The 21,737-nt window shown below is 45.9% G+C and overlaps 2 protein-coding genes across 2 annotated transcripts; one reads left to right on the forward strand and one right to left on the reverse strand.

Moving 5' to 3' along the window:
• Positions 1 to 6,027: 6,027 nt before the first annotated feature.
• arhgef19 (Rho guanine nucleotide exchange factor (GEF) 19) lies at positions 6,028 to 11,647 on the forward strand (the record flags this gene model as incomplete). The annotated part of the gene is made up of 15 exons (XM_080853825.1): positions 6,028 to 6,667; positions 6,911 to 7,420; positions 7,664 to 7,796; positions 7,906 to 7,991; positions 8,244 to 8,485; positions 8,682 to 8,842; positions 9,019 to 9,171; positions 9,532 to 9,661; positions 9,949 to 10,023; positions 10,180 to 10,269; positions 10,516 to 10,679; positions 10,814 to 10,972; positions 11,073 to 11,152; positions 11,301 to 11,405; positions 11,490 to 11,647. The coding sequence occupies 15 exons, from the start codon at positions 6,028 to 6,030 to the stop codon at positions 11,645 to 11,647; spliced, it is 2,886 nt and encodes a 961-aa protein (XP_080709951.1).
• Positions 11,648 to 13,755: 2,108 nt separating this feature from the next.
• Positions 13,756 to 20,950, reverse strand: LOC308377242 (putative pleckstrin homology domain-containing family N member 1; the record flags this gene model as incomplete). Its single annotated transcript, XM_080853826.1, has 11 exons — positions 13,756 to 13,971; positions 14,249 to 14,325; positions 15,510 to 15,585; positions 16,038 to 16,124; positions 16,242 to 16,388; positions 16,812 to 16,948; positions 17,081 to 17,159; positions 17,439 to 17,525; positions 17,794 to 17,937; positions 18,277 to 18,379; positions 20,862 to 20,950. 11 exons carry the CDS (start codon positions 20,948 to 20,950, stop codon positions 13,900 to 13,902), a joined length of 1,098 nt encoding a protein of 365 aa, XP_080709952.1. The 3' UTR covers positions 13,756 to 13,899.
• Between the last annotated feature and the right edge of the window lie 787 nt (positions 20,951 to 21,737).

Here is a 21,737-nt window from a genome sequence, read left to right on the forward strand (position 1 = left end):
TGTGTGTGTGTGTGTGTGTGTGTGTGTGTGTGTGTAAGAGAGAAAGTGCTAGTGAGGAAAACAGGAAGTAGAGTGTGAATGAGTGCACGGAGAGCATCAGCAGACTATCAAAAGTAGGTCACCATCTTGCTCAGACGTTGGTCTTTTGAAGCAATTCAAAGATGGGCCTGAACTGAGGACAGCCATTAGGGGAATTGAGTACTGTCAAATCTGTCTGAGATGCATGGACGGGATGTTCTATATCTTGGGGGGGGGGGGGGGGGGGGTCCCTGAGTCCCTGATGATAGAACACCTCAGTGTGGATTTATTTTGACAGATTTCTCACACTCTGCTGAAAACCAAAGGCTGTCGATGATGAAAGTCTATTATGTTTGAGCCAGCACGGATTTTACAGGTTCTACCCAAAACACTTTCCTTCAAAGTGATTCAGGCCTGTGATCAGAGGTGCAATAATAATGATTATTAATGATTGATTGATAATAATGATTCCTCTGTTGCATCGCCTAAGGGTGCTGTTGAAAGAAACCATAAGATAAGCATTAAAATGATCACAAAGAGCTGAACATCACGGCTCTGATAATTTGACATGACCCTGAGAACAAACTCTTCTCACACAGTCCACACAGAAGGTACTTAAGTGATTCATAGCCCTTCACTTTTCACACAGTCCACACAGAAGGCACTTAAGTGATTCAGAGCCCTTCACTCTTAGGTCTAAAGGAAGAAGGCTGCATGCTGTACAGTGGAAGCTCTGTCCGTGAGGCGAAATCGGACGACTGATTTAAAGCAGCGCTGTCTCTCACAGCTATAACACACATCTATCACGAGTGGCCCCCGCTCCCCATCCGCAGGTGCACATCTCCAATGATATTATACGCAGCCGGCTCTCCGCTCACCTCTCCCACGTACTGCAGCGCAACCCTGAGGGGACTTAATAACGTCCTCCAGGATTTCACTTTTCATAATTAAACTCCCGCTGAACTGAATGGATTTTTTTTTTTTCTTCTTCTTTTGGTTGGGTGCCGGGGTGTGGGTGTTGGTGGAGGAGATGGATAGCTACTCACTGTTCAAAAGCAGGCTGTTAAAGAAATGAGTTTTTCTCTGTTGCTCACGTGTGCTGTGATAAGGCTGCTGGACTGCCTGAGCAGGTTGGCTGTACTGGAGTGCAAAAGGCTTTACTGCATCCAGACCCAGACTGTGTGTGTGTGTGTTGGGTAGTTGGAATGAAAAAGCTGAGGTCATAGAAGAGTTAGTGTTGACATGTGAGATAGCTCCAGTTTTGGGACTGTCCAAACTCTCTTTCTCTCTCTCTCTCTCTCTCTCTCTCTCTCTCTCTCTCTCTCTCTCTCTCTCTCTCTCTCTCTCTCTCTCTCTCTCTCTCTCTCTCTCCTTGGGTGTGGGTGTGTGTATACCATAAAGATGAAACACTAGAAGACAGGACTGTGTGCACAGCAAATCGGAGATGCCGGGCTGGGTTTCTTCACCATGGCTAGGCCAGTCAGGCCCCCATTCACTTTGTGCCAATTTCTATGTGAAGAGCCTTTCTGTGCGCAGCGGTTATGGCTATATGTCAGTGCTCTCTGTGTGTCAGATTAAACCGGCTTTCCATTGTCTGTTTGCTGCCTGCCTGTGCAGTGAAGGGAGGGAAAGGAAGGGCCCCGGGGCCTTAAGCAAGATTAGGACCCCGACCAAGTGTAAACATGAGGAGATTTACTTCCAGGTGCTGCTAGGAAGCTCACCTGTGCTCTAGTGTTCTCAGAGTGGGAACAGATGAAGCAAGCTAAAAAAAAGGGTCAGTTCCCACACCTGTGCGCGCACACACAAACAGAACATGATAGATGGCCTTTGTCTCATTGTAGATTAGAACAATTATTTTAGATTATAGATTTCAATTATAGATTAGGATAAAATGTTTGCATTCGTTATTATTGGCTTGTGAATGTTTGATTGACCTTTTGGAGCAAATCAGATTGGGTTCTGTTTGAAGAAAAACAGATTAGTAACAATCAATTTTATTTGACAAGGAAAGAGGTCAGCTTAAAAGACCAAAAGGGTCAGTAGTTTAGCCACATATTTTGCAGTTGTTTTGTTCAAGGTTGCACATCACTGGTTCCTTTCAGGCCAAAAAAGAAGCTAGCCAGGAGATTATACCTCATTCCTGGACACTGCCATCCATCTCTCTCATCGCCTCACCCTAATCAGGGGCAGACCTTAGAGGAGAAACCGGTCTCCAGTCATCCAGTCTCTCTCACTCTCTCTCTCTCTTTCTTTTTTTAACGCTCTCTAAGAATGCAGCATATGTGTTTTAGCATGAAATATGGAAAATATGAAAACATTTTAGAAACCTGTCAGACCATAAAACTAGTTTCAAACAAATAAGCAGCTGCTCTGGTATCTCTTGATTGAGCATCCCTCATGCTACTGAGTGTCCACTCTCTCCCTCTCTCTCTGTGGAGACCAGATGGCAGGAGGCTGCGGAGACCCGGCCGTGCCCCCCGAGCTCCATGAAAGGCCAATTAGAGGTGCTGTGTCATGTCCAGCTCGCTGCAATCTAACACACAAACAGGAGCCAGTCGCACCACACAGTCAGGCCGTGCTGTTCAAACACCTAAACACCCAAAGGGGCTTCCCAGCGATGGAGAGAAATAATAATGGGGGGGGGGGGGGGACTTGAAAAGCAAGTTTCTTTATACTTGTTACAGTTTGGAAGAAGGAAAAACACCCGTGTCTGGGTGTAGATATGTGTGTCTTTTTCAGTAGGCGGCAACGTGTATCAATTATCAGCATACTACTTTCACACCAAAGTCTTTATCTATATGATTTTACCTTTTTATCTTTCTGAAAATTCCTTGTGTTTACCTCAAGTGAAAAGCATGTCAGAAATGTTGGTCTGAAGTCATGAGTGAGATATTTTGCCTTGAACTGAACAACAGCTGATTAACATGGCTGCATTGTTTGGATTTGAGAGTCTCAGGATGTGCTCATCATCTCAGATTATGGCCTTTTGAGGTAAAATGCCATGTCTGCCATAAAGTTGTGTGGCGTGTCCTCCTCTGTAGACAATCACGGACAACACATAAGGTGGCACTGTGCATTTTTTTGGTTCGATTGTCAAAAATCCTACCTGTCTCTGTGGGCTTGTGTGGCTCGGCGGCTCAAGTCGAAGTCTGCATTAATCTTTGTTCTCATGAAAGGGATTCCTGTCCCCCCCATTCATTTAACAAACAGACACTCTGACTTACAGAAGTCTGCCGAAATTACAGGGAATCCACGTGCAGCAAAGTCCCAAACTTACACAAATAACACCCTAAAACTAGAAGCAAATGATATGCTCTGGGTTTTTTATTGAGCATGGTGGAGCACATGGGTAGTATCCCTGAGTGCATGAACCTCTGCTGTTACAGAGATATTCATTGTGGATAGATAATAATAGGAAATACAGGGTATTGAAGTAGTAAACAGTATTGCAGAGTAAATATTCTTAATTACATTCAGTTACAGTTACAAAACCACTAGCCTTTAGTGTAGTATTGCTTGACAGGGTTGAACCCATGAGACAAAGTGCTATAGAGAGTGACATTAACCCACTGGGCTTTTGAGGCAGAGGTCCAGTTTCTTCCAGAGAGAGTGAGTGAGTGTCAGCCAAGGTGACCTATTTAGTTGGGCAAACCCTTCACTTTGTACCACTCTTACTTGGCAACAGCCATGGTCAAAGACTCTCACTGCCGAGCTTCTTGAGCACACACACACTCATTTAGGAGAAGATTATGCTTTTTCAGTGTGTGTGTCCCTGTGTGTGTGTGTGTGTGTGTGTGTGTGTGTGTGTGTGTGTGTGTGTGTGTGTATGTGTGTGTGTGTGTGTGTGTGTGTGTGTGTGTGTGTGTGTGTGTGTGTGTGTGTGTGTGTGTGTGTGTGTGTGTGTGTCTGTGTGTGTTTGTGTGTGTTTGTGTGTGTGAGAGAGTGTGTGTGTGTGTGTGTGAGAGAGAGTGTGTGTGTGTGTGTGAGGGATCTCAAACCGTTCCCACACCCTCTCAAATCTCTTGTGCTCCCGGCAGCCTGCCCCAGCTGGAGGGATAAATAGATTCTTTGTTTGGAGCAGGGAACAGGTAGCCATTTGTGTGTGTATGTGTGTGTGTGTGTGAGTGTGAGTGTGTGTGTGTGTGTGTGTGTGTGTGTGTGTTGTGTTGTGTGTTGTAGACGGACAGCATTTGTGTGTTTGTATGTGTGTGTTTGTTTGAGGGGTGTGTGGTCTGCGTGTTTATTTATCTTGCGTAGGATAAAGTCTCTGGTTTGGAGTTCACAGGGTTGTTAGTTTGTGTGTGGCGTTGTGTGTGCAGCTACGAGCCTCAGTGTGGGAGCAGAGAGTCTGAGCGGCAGCATGTGGTTGGAGGGGAGAGGCAGGGAAGTACCTGTGCACCACACATACCTGCTCCTAGGGAGGGAGGGAGGGAGGAGGGAAGGTGGGAGGGAGGGGGTGGGAGGGGGTGGAGAAAGAGAGAGCAGGGAGGGAGGAGGAAGAAGAACAAGAGACGCAGAACAAGTTTTTTCGTCCTCTTTTCAGCTCTTTAAGCTCTTCCAAGAACAGGCTGTCAACCTTGAGCTTCAAGTGAAAAACCAATAAAATTGAAACAAAAATGCTCAGACATGAACTGGTTTGCTATAGAGTTTCACTGAGGTAGAGGCATTCAACACAACCTGCCTTGAGCTCCTTCTTTGATTGTCCGTAAAGTGGCTCTCTTTTTATAGGTCAGTGGGTGAATCATGCGTGGGTCAGTGGCTCTAACTGTCTCCTGACCTGTACTGCAGTAATAACTCAGTCCCTCGGCTAAGGTCAAAGGTTATCTTCAACCTGCCTCTCTGGGAGTTGAAGTCTTCACAGGACTGGGCTCTAATGAGAGCCGACAGGCTGCTGACCCAGTTTGCTTTCGGGTAAATAAAAACAGTGCTCACAAGTGGTGGGAAAGAGATAACAGATGACCGCGGCACAGACTAAAAGAAAGCGCGTGAGACAGACACAGAAAGAGAGAGTGAAAGAGAAAGAAAGAGAGAGACAGACATGACCTTCTCTTTTATCAACCTTTTCGAGTGTCCTTGAAACCAAAAATGCCCACTCAAAAGAGAATGAGGAGATGTGTGAAGGACAATGAGGCACTTGTTTCATTTGACAGTTTCACCTTTTCATGGAGTACTTCAAACCCACATTACTCAAGTAGGAATAGCACTTCAGAGCAAAACACACATCCCTGTATGGAGAGGCAGTGTTAGATAAGCTATCATAGAGTGTGCTAATGTAATTGTTAGCGCCGTGTCATGAGTGTGGAGCAATGCTCCTCGCCAGTGCTGGAGCAGGTTCTCCCTGTGCCATCTGCACACGGCGGGTGGATAAGTACAGGGGCCGCCTCACAGCAGGCTGGGCCCTTTAATTAGAGCCGGAAGACATGGATCAGCAGCACTGGCAGCGCCCTACCTGGAGCAGAGCGGGGCTTGGGGAGGTGAGGGGAGGGGAGGGTGAGAGATGGAGGGCAAAGGCAGGAAACTTGCTCCATAGTCGTCAGCCTGCCAATCAGGGATTTCCTGAACACTGAACCCACAAAGACTGGGATTGGATGTGATTGGTAGTGTGAACTACTCAAGTTCACTGTAAAACAAAGAGCTTAGATAAGGTTTATTTGAAAAATCTTGATATGGGGAGGTTGAAGGTCCTGACTCAATAAAGTCAACACATAGAGAGAGTTGGACTAAGGACTGATAAAATGTTTTACTATTTCATAACCAGACCATAAACAGGACTACGTAGAGCTTGTCTGTTGAGGTTAGCCGTCTATTTCTGCATGTAATTGTGTTTATGCTGGCTGATGTCACTAATTTGATTAACTGTGTGAGAAACTTACTGTAAAATAAGCCCAATTGGATGTAAAGGTTAAATCCAGACCTTGTTAACCATCACTGGAGCCATTTGAGTTTGTGCTGGGTCACGCGTGTCTGTCCTTCTCTCCTCACATGCAGCTCCCATGCAGTGTCTCAGCCATGCTCCCTGGGTATGGATTCCCCCCTCTGCCTGACTTCCAGCCTCACCTCCACGCCTACCACTGCCGCGGCGAGAGCTCCGACATGTGGATCCCGGGCTCAAGCGAGCCCCAGGCTCTGAGCGAGCCCCGGGAAGGCAGGCCCCTGCTGCGGCAGCACCACCACCAGCACATCGCTGTGTGCCAGCAGGAGACCCTGACCTTCATCGACCTGCCCCAGGCCGACACCAATGGCTTCCTGGCCTCCCTGGACCCAGCGTGCTCGGTCACCTGCTCCAGGCAGGCCAAAGACTCGAAGGGCCTGGCTGCGGGCCTGTGTCGCAAGAGCAGCAGCAGCAGCAGCAGCGATGCCGCGACGGACACAGAGCCCTACTTGGAGGGCTCGGACTCTGGGCTGGACGTTCAAAATAACCACATGGAAACGTCTCACCCCGACAAGTCAGACCCGGAGAGCCCCGTGCTGGACTTCCTTCGGGCCCCCACGTCTCTCTTCCTACCCCTCACCCCCTTCCCCGGCACTGGGGACCTGTTTGAACCCCTGCAGCCGGGCTCTCCGTCCTCCCCCACGGGCTCGGAGGGGCTGGACATGTGGCGCCCCCACAGGCGCCTATCTCAGAGCACCGTCAAGGAGAAGTCCATCCGTAAGTTCCCAACTCCAATCACTCCTGAGCAATAACCACCACATTTAACTGCTAGCCGCTACAGCTATGGGTGCATTAACATGTTATGCTTTATAATGCATAGATTGCCTTAGGATGAAAGCATCTTGCCCAAATGAATAGATCTAGACTCTAAATAACAAATGGAATGTCAGTGGGAGCATGTTGCTGCTATACTCCAGTGTGTGTAAGATAACTAAAGGTAACTGAGGTGTGATGTCACAGGGCGTAAGATGCGCGTGTACTCCAGGGACAGCCTGAGTGATGAGTCCCTGAGCAGCCCGGTGCTGGAGTGCGATTACCTCTTCCCCGGCTCCTTTGAGTCCTTCCTGGAGGAGGAACTGGGCACAGTGGGCTCCACCCTCTGCTCCCGTCCGCTCTCGGGCCTCTCCTCCACCGACGTGTCCAGCGGTGCCCCCACGCCCCCTCCGCTGCCCCCAGCCCCGGCCGCCTCCTCATTAGATCCTCCCGAGGAGGACATCGTCCGGAGGGAGGCCCCCGGGGGGACTGTGCTGGTCCCTGGTGGAGGAGGAGGAGCCTCCCTCCTGCTCCACGCTCGTGCGCAGATGTCGGCGACGGTGGACCCTGAGCGCAGGCGCTTCTCGGCCTCTGAGCTCATCTCCCGGCTCCAGCTGTCCCAGAGGAAGAACTCCTTCACGCTGAAGCTGGGCAAGTCGTTGTCGGCCCGCGTGGCCTCGCGAGACCGGCAGGCCACCGGCTACCTCGGCTCTGACTGTAAGTTCACTCACACCTAGCCACCTCTCCACCACTTTATATGCTTTATACATACATCTTTAGGGGATAAATACCTGATACTGAGTCCTTCTTGTATCTCAGTGATATTCTTCTTTCCCACAGTGCAGATATGGCACCCACTGACTTAAATGCAACACTGGAGTGTGACATTTCCTAAATTTTCCCTTTTCCCTTGTAATGTCTTTTTACAACCCCCCTGCCTTCCCCCACCTCTGTTTACAGATAAACCTAACTCCAAACAACGCTCCTCTGGGGGGCCCACAGACAGTGTGCCTCACAGCCCAGTAGGCTCTACTCCCACACTGCCCTCTGCTGACTGTAACCTGCCAATGCAGCGCAGGAGCGGCAAGCTCAGGTGATGGCAGCCATTACTAGTATATTCAGCATCATGTCTACAAAGCTTGGTTTTTGGGTAAGGCAAGACTAGGCAGAATTTTATGCTATATTCTTTTCTTTTCTTTCAGTATGAGGAAAGACTCCATCGAGGAAGATGGAGACGTCTCTGCGTACACACGCAGCTCCCACCGCCTGTCTCGATTCCTGCCAAGCTGTAAGTCACCATGAAACACTTGATAGTAGAAGGCATGTCTTTTCAGCTTGAATCAATTGATTTCCCCCCTTTGTTCTTACTTCTTACTATCTTACTTATCATTTTACTTCTCTCTCTCTTTCTCTCTCTCTCTCTCTCTCTCTCTCTCTGTCTCTCTTATTTTCTTTTTCTCTCTTTTTTCTCTTACTTCTTTAACTCTCTCTCTCTTTCACACTCTCTCTCTCTCTCTCTCTATCTTTGTCTCTCTGCCAGCCATCCTGTACCAGGAGTACAGTGATGTGGCCATCAATCGGGAGATCCAGCGGCAGCAGGGGGCGGAGCCTGGCACTGAGGAGGACCGATCAGGGGACACTCCATCTCCCAGCAACCTGTCTCCGTCCAGCTCCTTCCGCTCGTCCCGGGGCTCAGCGTTCTCACTGTGGCAGGACATTCCAGACGTGCGCACCAGCAACCAGCTGGACAACTTCAGCAATGAGGAACGCAAACTACAAGAGGTGAACCTGAAGGCCCAAAGATGCTTATCAATGGAGAGTTCTTAGATATTTTGGGACAGGCATAGTGTGTAGTATGTACAGTATATAACTAGCATTCACTGGACCCTTCAAAATAAAATGTTGATATTGATTTGTTGGTAAATGTTGGTACACAATCAAAGGTTCCGGACTGTTTGCAATGTGATGTTGTTTGCAGGCCAAGTTTGAGCTGGTGACATCAGAGGCTTCCTACATCCGCAGCCTGACCATTGCTGTGGACCACTTCATGATGTCCCAGGAGCTGACTGAGTGTCTGGGCACACAGGACAGGCAGTGGCTCTTCTCCAAACTCCCCGAGGTCAAGGACGTCAGTGAGAGGTATGAGACAAGGCAGGAATAAGGCAGGCAGGAACTGTTTCTTTCATCTATATTGTTGACTTGCCACTGCCTTCCAGCTACTGTGTTCTCCTTGACCCCTCTTAACCCATTTTTTTACCCTTCAACACTGTCTTACTAACCGGTCTCTCTCTCACTGTTACTCTGTCCAACCCCAGGTTTCTGCATGATCTAGAACAGAGGTTAGAGGGAGATATCCTGCGGTTTGACGTGTGTGACATTGTCCTGGTTCACTGTCCTGCCCTGCGCAAGGTCTACCTCCCCTATGTCACCAACCAGGCCTACCAGGAGCAGACCTACCAGCGGTTACTGTGAGCAAGCAGCCTTTATTAGTGTGCCAGTTTACCTCCCAGTCCCAGTATAGCTGGCGGGGTTCACATTCTGTTGGGGCCCGGCGCCAGGTAAAACTAGGACAGAAGTTGGGCGTGTATGCTCTGGGTTTGCACGTGAATGTTTGAAAGTGGGTGTGCAAGTTAGTGTACTTGCCTGAACCACTTTTTCTGGCAAGACATAAATAAACTGTGCTGCTTAAAAAAAAGAAAAAAAAACACTTTCAACTTGTGTTGACTGGAAACTCTTAAACATTAATTTTTGTCCAATTATCTGCCCCACCGTGAATGGTTGTTCACTCAGGCTACACCCTGAGTTCCTCGCCTTACTCTCCCCTCTAGGCAGGAGAACCCACGGTTCCCTGGCATCCTGGCTCGACTAGAAGAGGACTCCATCTGCCAGCGGCTCCCTCTCACATCCTTCCTCATCCTGCCCTTTCAGCGAATCACACGGCTCAAGATGCTCGTGGAGGTATGAGGCGCTTGTCTTTCATGTCCTCCAATAACAAACGCGCATCAGAGGCCATGTTGTCGCTAACTCTTCCCTAGCCTCCGTCCTGCTCCATTAAATCATAACTCCGTATAATACAGAATGTTCGAGAATTTGACACCCTCCCGGCGTAACTCACTGCCACTTAGTGACAACTGGGGTTACTAGGGGTTTTGTTTTGTTTACCGCAGTGCATAATAATTTATGGGGCTTGTTCTCTCTCATCTCTCTGCGTGGAATAATGTATTCTGTTTGTGAATCTGCTTCAGAACATTCTAAAGAGGACAACGCCGGGCTCGCGAGATGAGGACACAGCCACTAAGGCCTTTAACGAGTTGAAAAAGGTATCTGCCAGTCCTTCTTTTGGTTGCTCTTTTAAACATGTATTCATGTTTTTTTATCAGCTGTGTTAAGGTAATAGGAACATCCTGTCGCAAACCAAACTGATTTGGGAAAAGAATTATGCATGTACAAATGAAAAATTCTCTTTCATGTGACAGCTGATAAAAGAATGCAACTCCAGCGTGCAGTCGATGAAGAGGATGGAGGAGCTTATTCATCTCAATAAGAAAATTCACTTTGAGGGCAAGGTACTCATTAGCAAGTCACAATTAAGAAAGAGTCTAATACAGGCTTTATCCAGACTTGGGACTGACAGGCAGACCCTTGAGTAAGGTATCCGTTGTGTGTTTGATGGCAAAAAAGGCTGTTTGATAAAAAAAAAAGTGGATTTAAAGTAAGTTAAAACCTGTTTGACAGATGTATGTCATATGAACATTTCTTTGTTACTTATAGGCTACTGTATAATTTTACCCATTCTATATTCTCTTTTCTAGATATTTCCCTTGATCTCTCAGTCACGCTGGCTGGTGAAGCATGGTGAACTGCTGGAGGTTGACACGCAGACCATGAGCATATCCGGGTCAAAGTTCAAGCTGCCCACCCGTCCTGTTTACCTGCACCTGTTCAACGACTGCCTTCTGCTCTCCCGGAAGAAGGAGTGAGTGGGAAAACATAAGGGGGAGGAAGTGCAGTGTTTGTTAGATCCTCAATAGGCTGTGAGTTTCACTCGACCTCTGCCAAACGCCATTACAGAGATGATGACCGACGGTGCTCTCTGCTCTTGTCTCACAGCACGTGGAAGTTCATGGTGTTTGTCCATGCGAAGATCGCAGAGCTGAAAGTGAAGGACCTAAGTCAGAAGCTGCAGGGCATCACTGGCTTCCTCTTCTACCTGCAACTGTATGACGGCCAACAACTCAAACACCAGATCCTGCTCAAGTCCCACACCGAGTAAGTGCCAAAGGCAGGACGTAACGCACTGAGGGAGGCGGAGGGAGGAGGTCATGAGGAGGTCATACTGACACATATTCTGTCCTTTTGTTCACTGTAGGAGCAACAAACAGAGATGGATCACTGCCATGGTTCCCTCTGAGGCAAAAACTTCCCTTGAACAGGCCATTGAGAATGATGGTGAGCTTCCTGGTTCTCTGTCTTTTAAGAGATTAAATTTACCGCACAGTGCGGATTTCATATATTTACACTAACTCATTACACCTTTTGGTAAATGAATGATATAAGTGAATTATAATTTTTTATATTTTTGTTTCCCATAAAATAGATATTTCTCAGGTTCAGTGTATTAAGAGTTACCAGGCTCAAGAACATGACGAGTTGACACTGGAAAAGGCTGACATCCTTCAAGCCAAGACCATCACAAGTGATGGTGAGAATAACACTGTTAGGATGCGGTTGAAATTTATGGCTGTTGCGCTCCTTTGATTGACTAAGGTTGTGTTTGTGTTTGCAGGCTGGGTGGAAGGAATAAGACTGTCTGACGGTGAGCGGGGCTGGTTCCCCAAGAGCTACGTGGAGGAGATCACCAATCGCAGTGCTTGCTTGCGCAATCTGCGAGAGAACATACGCATCAAATGTGTCACCCAGAAACTGGAAGAGGAAATCCTATGAGGGATCTGTCCACTATCCTGTGTCACCCTCCACCTCATGCTCCATATACTCACATACGACAGGCTTCCCTTATGCACACACACACACACACCGCACACACACACACACACCGCACACACACACACACACACACACACACACACACAGTAAATCTAAGTACATGCAAAGGCCCATTTTTTTGCAATAAGAGCTCATGTTCAACAAGAGACACTTGAAGTCAGTGGGGGCAATGACTTCCTGCATCAGCTCAAGCAAAACCATGGAGACCACTTATTTTGCATGCGGTGCAGTAGGACTACTAATTATCTTGCTGTTGCTTAGCTATGGGTATACCTTGGGGGACAGGCACACTGTAGCGTTGGAGCTAAGAAACACTGCATATCAGGTTTCCCTGACAGCACCTTGGTGCTCTTATTTCTTTGGTATATGGGAGGGAGGACACACAAACTTTAACCTTTGTGTCCCGCAGTAGCTTTGATTTGCTGTTATGATGTAAAACAAAACAAAAATCGAATCATTAAAGACTTTTCTTTGTGTAGCTTTAGGGAAATGCGGTACGCAGAACACACTCTTGGTATTTCTGCAGATGTTGCACGGATCTTTGGCCTCGGTGCTTTTGTTTCTCAGCCGTGCTTTGATGCTGGGTCCTCGGCATTCACCACATTAACCACAGGCTGTGTTCATCTTGCATGGCTGTTGTCTCTAAAGCAGAAGAGCATCTGCCTGATTTCATAACACACCTTTAGTCTGAAAGAACATGATCAAGATAGAACTAATGTAGAGAGAACGATTTGAAACTGAAACCAACTGATCTGTCCAGGAAATTACCACTTTTAAGTCATACCACAGTATAGACTACTTGGAGACTACTAAGGTACAGCACATGCCTATGTTCTGCATGGTGTCAGCTTTTTGAAGAAAAGACATTCGAAAAAGCACATTTTCTTTTTTTCAACAAATTATTGTTAATTTAACATGTTGCTTATGCACCATGGATATTTGTAAATGTTCCCTTGGATGCTTCTCATCATTTGAGATGTACTTACATAATAGATAAATATAGCGATTAAGTTGCAGGTCAAATTATACCCCTTATTTATGAATAAAGAAAGTTTCAACCATGCCAAGCCGATATTTTTGTAACTTCGACAAGGGAATGCTTAATGATCAAATGCTGAATGTGTTTCATGAATAACTAACGATGACATGAATTATCCATACTGAGCTGTGTAAATGTGTCAATAATACATACTTTGCAATAAATGCAGATACAATACAGTGGGTCAATATGATGTAGTATTATAGAGACAGACAAGATGAGATTCTACTTCTTCACCTGTACTGTTGCAGGTTGCAGGTCTGGGCTGTGTTGAAATACAACTTTTGATTCCTACTTTTAAAAACCCCTTTTCTCTCCTGCTGCGTCAACGTTCAGCTACTGCAAGACAGTGTTGACCTCTTAAAAATCACACATTGTCCCAGACACCGTAGCACTGCGACAGCATCGGTATCAGCGCCCCACACATCGCATACGGACTCTCTCCCACTTGCCTCCTGCCTATTCCCCCCCGCAACATTGATAAGAAAGATTGGAAAAGACAAAAGATGATGAGACTGTCTCTAAATACTTCCATCTCACCGCATCAAGCGCCCCAAGGTACAGCAGCGAGTACGTTTGAGGAGAATCGAAAAACTTTATTGTGACAAATAGAATAGGAATCAAGAGTGGTCTTGGAGACCTTCCAACAGCAATAAATCAGAGAGGTGGTAGACATCAGACTAATTGCTGTGGTGAAGAGAAAGATACCAAAAAATAAAAAAAAACTCCCTACTGTGGCGTCCCAGGAATGCACAGCTAATTAAAGTAATTCATCACATCCCTCATCGTCTTGCACTCACTCTGGGGTTTTCTACAGCAAGTGTCTTTCTGCCCCTGCGGAGAGGAGGCGTAAGCTTACAACTAACAGACCCATGTTTAATAAGTCTGGAATGAATCTCTTTGTGAATCAGGAGCAGTCACATAGTAGTAGGAAGGCCATATAATATGCACTTGGGTGCCTCACTATAAAGACTAGCAGGAAATCCGTAGTAAAAATACCATATCAAACACAGAGGCTAGGTTAAGAGAGAAAGATTAACATCTGTACAATAATGACCAGAGTGTCAAGAGTCTTTTTTTTTGCTGTTGCTCGGGCTTTGTGTAATCGGTCGATCTGAGACAGCGTGGTTCACATGAAGTCTGAAGTTGCTCCTCAGCTTCTGCGCTTTTTTGGAATAAGAGGTGGAGCAGAGTGGTTGGAGATGGTGTGAATCTCCTGGTCAGGCTTTAAGGAGAAAAAAAGGAGATATTGTTTACTAATATTGATGTCAATGTATAGAATACAAACACAATCTCAAAATACATGATCAGTCTTTCCAAACACCATGACCACACATACAGTACACAGAGCACGTGCACAGCGCATGTTCTCGACATTGTACCAGCCCACACATGACATATACTTAATCTACCCAGTATGTCTACCCATCTATTCCAGTAGGATGGAGACTTCCCCAGTTGTCTGACAGACGCATTAAGAAGATGAGTGTTTTGTGTCGTACCTGTTGTAACTGGAAGATCCACGTCTGGTAATCTTCAGGATAGGTGCATGAAACACGCAGAGGCTCCATCAGCTCACCTGAACATAAAATGTGGAGGTTGCAGATGCTGCTTTTATTATCACAGGTGAATGTAGCGTGATCACTACATACAGTATAAATACAGCTACATGGAGCATGTTGATTTTCTTACTAATTCTGAACAATTGTATTGAGCAATGGTCAAAAACACAAAACAGTTTTCATAAAACAGCACTCGTACGAGTACCATTGCAGTTTATTAAAACTTTGTCTAACAACAATTTGGTTTAAAGGCACAGTCTGCAATTCTGGCAAAAGGTTGTTATTTAAGGTTAATAGCCAAATAACACGCCTCCCTTCCATGCTCCTGAGGCAACATGCTGATTGGCTGGAGTACTATATGGCTTGGTCCAAGCTACATTGTACATACATACATGCACACAGAGAATGGATAACTAGAGGATCATGAGGAGTAATTCTCTGAATTTGACAAAAAGTGTATTGGATTAGAATCATGGACAGCACCTTTAATTTGAAAACTATACAGTGAGCTTGGTACAATCACACTTCTGTGCAAATAAGACAACCTTTCTTTTAATGTTTGAAGCACAAAAATCAAGGAACTGAAATTTGTGTCATCCTTCTGCTGGTGCAAAATGGCATCTTCTACCAGTGACTTCCTGTTCAGGCTTAAGAGTCAACTCTGGTCAAAGGACAGAGGAACTGCATCTGATGCTATGTCAGCACAAAACCGTTTTAAAGCAACTGTAAAAATGTAATAAAAACACTCTCATATTTATCTTAAAAAGTATCAAAGGACATGCAATGTGTGATACACTGGTAATATTTTTTCGTAGAAGGCCCAGAATTGGTGCCAAATATGTCCCTGAGATAAAGACATCTAGTCCAAGTTAGCCAACACACTTACAGATATTAGAGAGGGCTACATTTCTGAAAGAAGTATTTTTAGTGTGAGTGTATATTTCCGTGAGGCCCACTGAGTTAGCAGGAGACAATATACAAAACGTCTTCATGTGTTTACTTGCTATTATAAGAAGTGAAAGAGATGTCTTCATCTAGCTTTTGTCAGCACGTGGTGGTTTGCTGTCGGATGGGTGAATCATGTGGTAACATGGTTGATAACAGACCACAACAACTGCAACAGTGGAAACATTTTGCGCTATGAGTGGTGAGAAGTGGTGAAAAGAGGTCTCTATGGGTGCCGTTTTTTATGGCATCTCACCTGTCAGCTCAAACTCCAGCCTGCCAGGCAATGCTGACCTCTCCAGGGCCTGGATGCTTTTGCGTGGTAACCTTCCCTGAGGGAGCACAGTCAGACACAGACCCTGAGCAACTGAACTTCAGTTCCTCTCACCACGCAATCACAAACTGTTCAACCTAAAACAGCAAGGTTACGAATACAAACAGCTAACTGCCGTTCCCATCACCTTGGAACAGGGGGGACTGATATTCACAGAATCTGTTGAACGTCCATCTTAAGTTTCATTTAAATATGACTGCAGCCTTTTGCAAGCATTTTGATATCTACACAACAATAAGCTGGAGCGAAGGTTTAATCCTTTCTTTCACATCTTGTCACTTGTGGGATAAGCGAAAGCCAGGTCGGTTTACAAACATTTCCCATTGTTCTGTCTGCCGAAAGCATTACAATAGTTCACCAGCGACACACGGCTGAGGTCATGGGTTCAGTTGCACTGAAATCATGAGGTGTCTTCTTGACACGCATTCTTTCCCAGCCAGATCACCTTACCTCGTATTTCAAGTGGAAACGTTGACAGTCGACGGAGAGAATGAGGACGTCCAGTGGAAAAAGGACAAGAAGTCGCTCTTGGGGTCCCTGCAGGCATCAAGCATTAGATAAAAGGTCGGTGTGACACTGTGTGTGATGCAGTGCAGTACCATTCTGCAAACATGGTTGCTCGGTGTGGCTCAGTGCTGGTTCATGCTCCCTCACCTGCCTCTGGGAGTTGGTGATGTGCACCAGGGACAGGGCCACTGGCAGACCCATGTGCTGGATGGACGTGCCTTCCCACTGCCAGATTGGCGCACGAAGCAGATACCTCTTCAGCTCCTCTCTCTTCCAGGTCTCATCGCACGGCAGCTGCACAAAACAGCAGATGAACTCAGACTAAGGAACCCATTTAAATACATGGACGAAACAGCTGTTACTGAGGTTTTAAATGTCTTTAAGACAACATGAGTTCACTACTATTCATAGTAATGACATCTGAATAAGACAGAATTGTTGCATTGTGACTGAATGGAAGGACCTATAAGCTTTGTGTGTTTTTTTTTGTGTGTCTTGTTTTGATCCTTGTGTTTTGTGTGAGTGTTTTGTCTTGATTTGTATGGTTTGTTTGCATATTTTCTGTGCATCATTGTTGGAAAATCCATATAAAAATAAAAGTTAAAAAAAAAAGACAACATGAGTTCCTGACAGATTGTATTCTGAACAGCATTAATAGGGTAAACCAAATAATTCAGTCAGTATGGCAGTAACTGTAACATTCTGCTCATGCTTTACCAGATAGGCCAGTGCACTGTGTGAGGGGCTCAACTGTTGTCTTAGGGATTTATATCTCCTGTCGTCAATGTTATCCATCCAGTTCTTCCTGTCACTGGCACTGGCACAGATAAAGATCTTGGAGTCCACCATGGGGCCTGAAACAGAGTCAGATCGAACAGACCATTACGGAAATAACATCTTTTGTTGACACTGTTGCATGGGCAGTGCTTGGGCTTCCTGAGAGTGATGAAAAGTGACTTTTCAGACAGGCATTCACAGAGACTCACCACTGATCTCAAACATGTATGGTGAGCTGGGGTCCTGGGAGATGATGTCCACCTCCAGAGATGAGAGGGGGAGAATGCCCTGTGGGGTGGGAGGACACTCTGAATGAGACAGTCTGACCATTCCGACAAACAATAATACACTATAAAACCTCTTTCAATTGAAAATGCCTGGATGTTTCAGTTAGACAAAATTAGTTACTTCAAAGTAATTAATATGACCTGTTGAGATATAAGTTTAAAAAACATGACTAAAACTTATACACTTATAGATCACATTTGTACCTTCATGTTGACATATGTAAATATGTTGCTGCCCCATCTTGATGTGTGTGTATTTGAACAGGTGAAAGAAACCCACCTCATAAATGAAGTCATGATGAGAGTGGTCCAGAGCTAAGATCAGTAGATGGAAGGAGAAGAGCACGAGGTATCGCTCACCCATCGCCTGCAGGAGTGGAGATTTCCATGATGTGAACACAAACAGGTCAACTTGGTTGTTTGTGTGTGTGTGTGTGTGTGTGTGTGTGTGTGTGTGTGTGTGTGTGTGTGTGGGTGTGCGTACGTGCATGTGCACATGTACAGTACATGAATGCTTGGAGAGGGGATTTAAAAAAAATGCCCATTTTTTTTTCTAAATATGAAAGTAGATGTGGTTCGCATATTGCATAGTTACACCACACATCTGTCACATGCCCACTTGTGACCCCATTTACCTTGGTGTGTGTGTTGTGGAGAGTCACGAGGGAGGAGTAGATGATGTCACCATAGGTGTGTGCGGCCCGCCCCTCCCACTCTCTGATTGGCTGTGTGTATATCTTGTGATGCACGTCCTCCTTGCTCCAGCCCCACAACACCATCTACAACAAGAAATACATCTAAACCATTTTCTGTATCTCAAGCCTGCCTCACACTTCAACAATTCAGTTACCAAAACAGGTAAGCACAGAATGTAGACAATGACGATTCTCTCACCAGGATTTAAAACTCCTTCAAAATAAAATGGTACCTCCCAAACGCTGCTGTACATACCTGGATATCATGATGCACCTGGATATCACTGCATGATATTCTGGTTTCAACAGGTTTCGTTTCCTACAGATAAAATAGTGTTCATGAAGCTGATTTGAAGCTATTGTTTTGTAAGATACTGTTACAAACATGGCCTCCTCGTTCCTCCCCTCATTCTCTTTACTCACCTCCTGTGTGAGGTGCCTGATGGAAGAACAGCGAACTGGTGGTGGAGGCGGTGGGCCTCTGCCATTACGCATAGACTGCTTGGTCTCACCCAGATTCCAGAGCCTAGGGAACAAGACAAACTACAGTAGCAACTAGCAACTGCAGCACATACTTAGCAAGTAGATCAACATTAGCCTTAGCAGCATGTTTTGGTTCCTCATTTGATGGCTGTTTGGCACATTTGTAAAGTTTTGCAAGAATTTGGAAGAATATTACATTAAAAGTGTGTAAGAAGGATCTTCAGGGACATTTCAGTAAAATATTCATGTTTGAATATTTGTCACGAAACTACACTATTCTGGGGGTTATCCATTCTAACATTTGTTTTGCCTCAGTACATCAGACATTACAGTGCATTTGCATTCATTACGTGTTCACTGCATTGTCTATGTGCATTAAAGCCACACCTATCACAGTAGTAACAACAACAAAAATGCAAAAAAAAATATCTAAAAAGTAAAAAATAAGCGCAAACACTGTAGCTCACATAGTGATGCTTCTCACGTTCCAATTCCCCCAGCTGTGGGATTTAGTTTTTTTCTGGGTTATTCATGTGGCTAACCATTAACGCCAAGTGGTAAAAACAGACTGCCAGCCTTACTGATTCTTTTGCCGCCACATCCTGTGGGTCCAGCTATGGTCCATAGAGACCAGCAATAAAATACCACCAAAATACCATTACTGGTTAAAACAACAAAAATAAGCGTTTTACTAAAAAAAAACTTGCGTTAGGAAATCCCCTTCTCTGGAAAGTAGTATGAGTCATTTGTTTTTATTTTGTATGCAACATCAAAAGGTCAACAGTTTACCTCAGTTTACATGCATGTATTTATACGAGTAAAGCAGAGTTTTGGCCCATTCACTGAACCTTTTCAGGGACCCAGCCAGTCACGCTCTTGAGGGGTGGCCTGGCCAGACATAAGCTGATTAGAGTGGGCCCGGTATGACGGGCAGACACCATCTGACCCCTACTACACTCCCGTCAGTGCCACTGTATGTCCCTCCGTCTGTATGTGGACTTGGCTGCTAATTATGTCTCTGTGCCTCTCATTATGTTTGCAGTGGTGTTGACATTGAGGGGCCTGCGGCTGCTCAGATGCTGCATCGCCTTAAAAGACATGTCAGTTCATCACTGTCATTTGTTGGGTTTGGCTTGTCTGTGCATGCGATGCAAGTGTGTATGTTTGTTTGTTTGTATGTGGGAGTGTGTGTGTTGCGTGTGTGTGTGCTTGTGCTCTCATGCATGTGGGTTTGTAAATGTGAATTTGTTTTGGCATGTGCCCTGTCAGGAAACACATGAGTGTGAATGTGTGTGAATAACAGTTGATGACTAACCTGACTGACTGTGAGTGTGCACTGCAAGGGTGAATCTCAGTGTCTGTGTGCTGTTTTGCTTGTCTAAACGAGCTATCTGCTTCTGCTTGGATCCTTGTCAATTTGGATGTGTGCAGTCTGCCAGCCCCCCTCCCTGTCCACTCTGCCCCTACCCCTAATCCCCCAGTCTTCTAATGAAGGGATTGAAGTGCCCAGCCTGGACCACCCCACCGGAGCAGGGGTCCTGATTAGCTCAATAAAATTAGTCATGCTTCATTTGAAGTACAACTAATCAGATCATATCAGGACTTTTGCAGCCTCATATTTCAATTACTGAGAGGCAGTGAATCGCTTTGGTATCTGTGTTCTTTCATCAAGTCACAATCTTTCTCTCTCTTTCCAATTTCTGTGTAACATTGGACACGTTTAATTTCCACCTATGGGTCATTGTTTTTCTACAAGTAATTGAAAAATTGCCACTTTTCATAGAGCATTTGCAAAATGACATCAAGGCGTGTGAGGTTGCTGAGGCTATTACTTGGAATATGGTTTCTTGCTGTGTCATACGTGTTTATCTGTGAGCAATTTTTGCAGTCTAATGTTATCAGCTCCTAAGACTCTGCAGGATGTCAACAAATTGGTTTTCTGTGTCGCAGCTTAACTCAGAAAGGGTTAGACAGTGGAATTTCGTTTCATTACACATTATCACTCAAGGCAGACTCCTCTCAGTGAATGCCTTCAACCGTCAATAATAATGCACACAATTTCCAGACGCTCAGGGGCATAACCAAACTCAGGGGCATTATCAAACTCTTGCACAAGATGAAGCCCCAGAGCACAGACCACAGGACGCCGGACCACGTCGTATTTCATGTGATTTGCACCGTTAACTCGGTCTTTGAAAGAGTCAAAATGGCACCAAATAGATAACCCCATGCGCAAGTCCTTCCAGTGCAATGAGCCAGTGAACAGAGTTTCTCTTGTTCCATTCAAAGCACCAACTCCACAGATGACCCATTTATCTGACCCCTGTACAAAGGCATGGACTCATGTGATTCATGGAAAAAGTCACCCAACATCCCAAGTGTCTATACAGTTCTGAAAATTAGGAAGTTCCAATTGCACAGCAGTGCCACATGACTGACCGTGAAACACAGTAAACACGCACACTGCACATGAAAAGAGAGAGAGGGAGAGGGGAACAAAATGCCACGATGACAAAGTGACTTACCCTGTACCATCGATCTCCAGCAGTTCAATTTCATCAGGCCCCACTTCGTCAATCCCGGTGTGACTCTGAGTCACACTACAGCATCCCATGGCTGCAGGGCCCTGTACAACTCCTCAGCGTCCAAAGGAGGGAAAAAAACCCTGCTCGGTGGTGACCGCCTAACTACACACTGAGTGCCATCTGCCCCGAGCCCCGCTCATCCCCTCAACACCTGCCCCTCAGTGAGGAGAGAGAGAGAGATAGAAGGGAGGAGGGGGACAGAGAGATAGAGACAGCGACAGAGAGAGGGGGACAGTAACTTGCAAGAGAGAAAAAGAACACTGTGAAAGCCAGTGAGTAGAAACAGGAAAGCTAAAGCAAAGATTGACAGTGAGCAATGAAACAGCAAAAAAAACTAAACAAAAAAGGTTCCCCACTACACAAGCCCTCACACTAGACACTAAAGCAAGCCAGATAAAAGTGACACAGTTGCCAGACAGAGACTTGACAGGCGTATGACACAGCAGCCAGAAGAGAGAGGAGAAACAAGTGTGCCATGACTTCCTGTCAGTTTGATGCATGACGCAGCTGCGGCCAACGCAACTTCCTCATCAACTCCTGAGCAGTTTCAGCCGCTCAAGTGAATCAGACGCCGGGCTGGCAGGAACATGGCTCAACGGTGAAGAAATTAAGGTGTGATTCTAGTGCACCGGGAGGCAACACTGACGGCAAGGCAGAGATAATTACATAGCCATGAAGCCCACAAACAAGCAGTTTCAGCAACAAACCACAGACTAAATTAGTGTGTGTGTGTGTGTCTGTGCGTGCCTGTTTGTGTCTGTGTGTGTGTGTGTGGGGGGGGGGGGGGGGGGGGGGGGCTTAGATGGGCATTGCTGG

This window comes from Sprattus sprattus, assembly GCF_963457725.1.
Source record: "Sprattus sprattus genome assembly, chromosome: 16".
Taxonomy (NCBI): domain Eukaryota; kingdom Metazoa; phylum Chordata; class Actinopteri; order Clupeiformes; family Clupeidae; genus Sprattus; species Sprattus sprattus.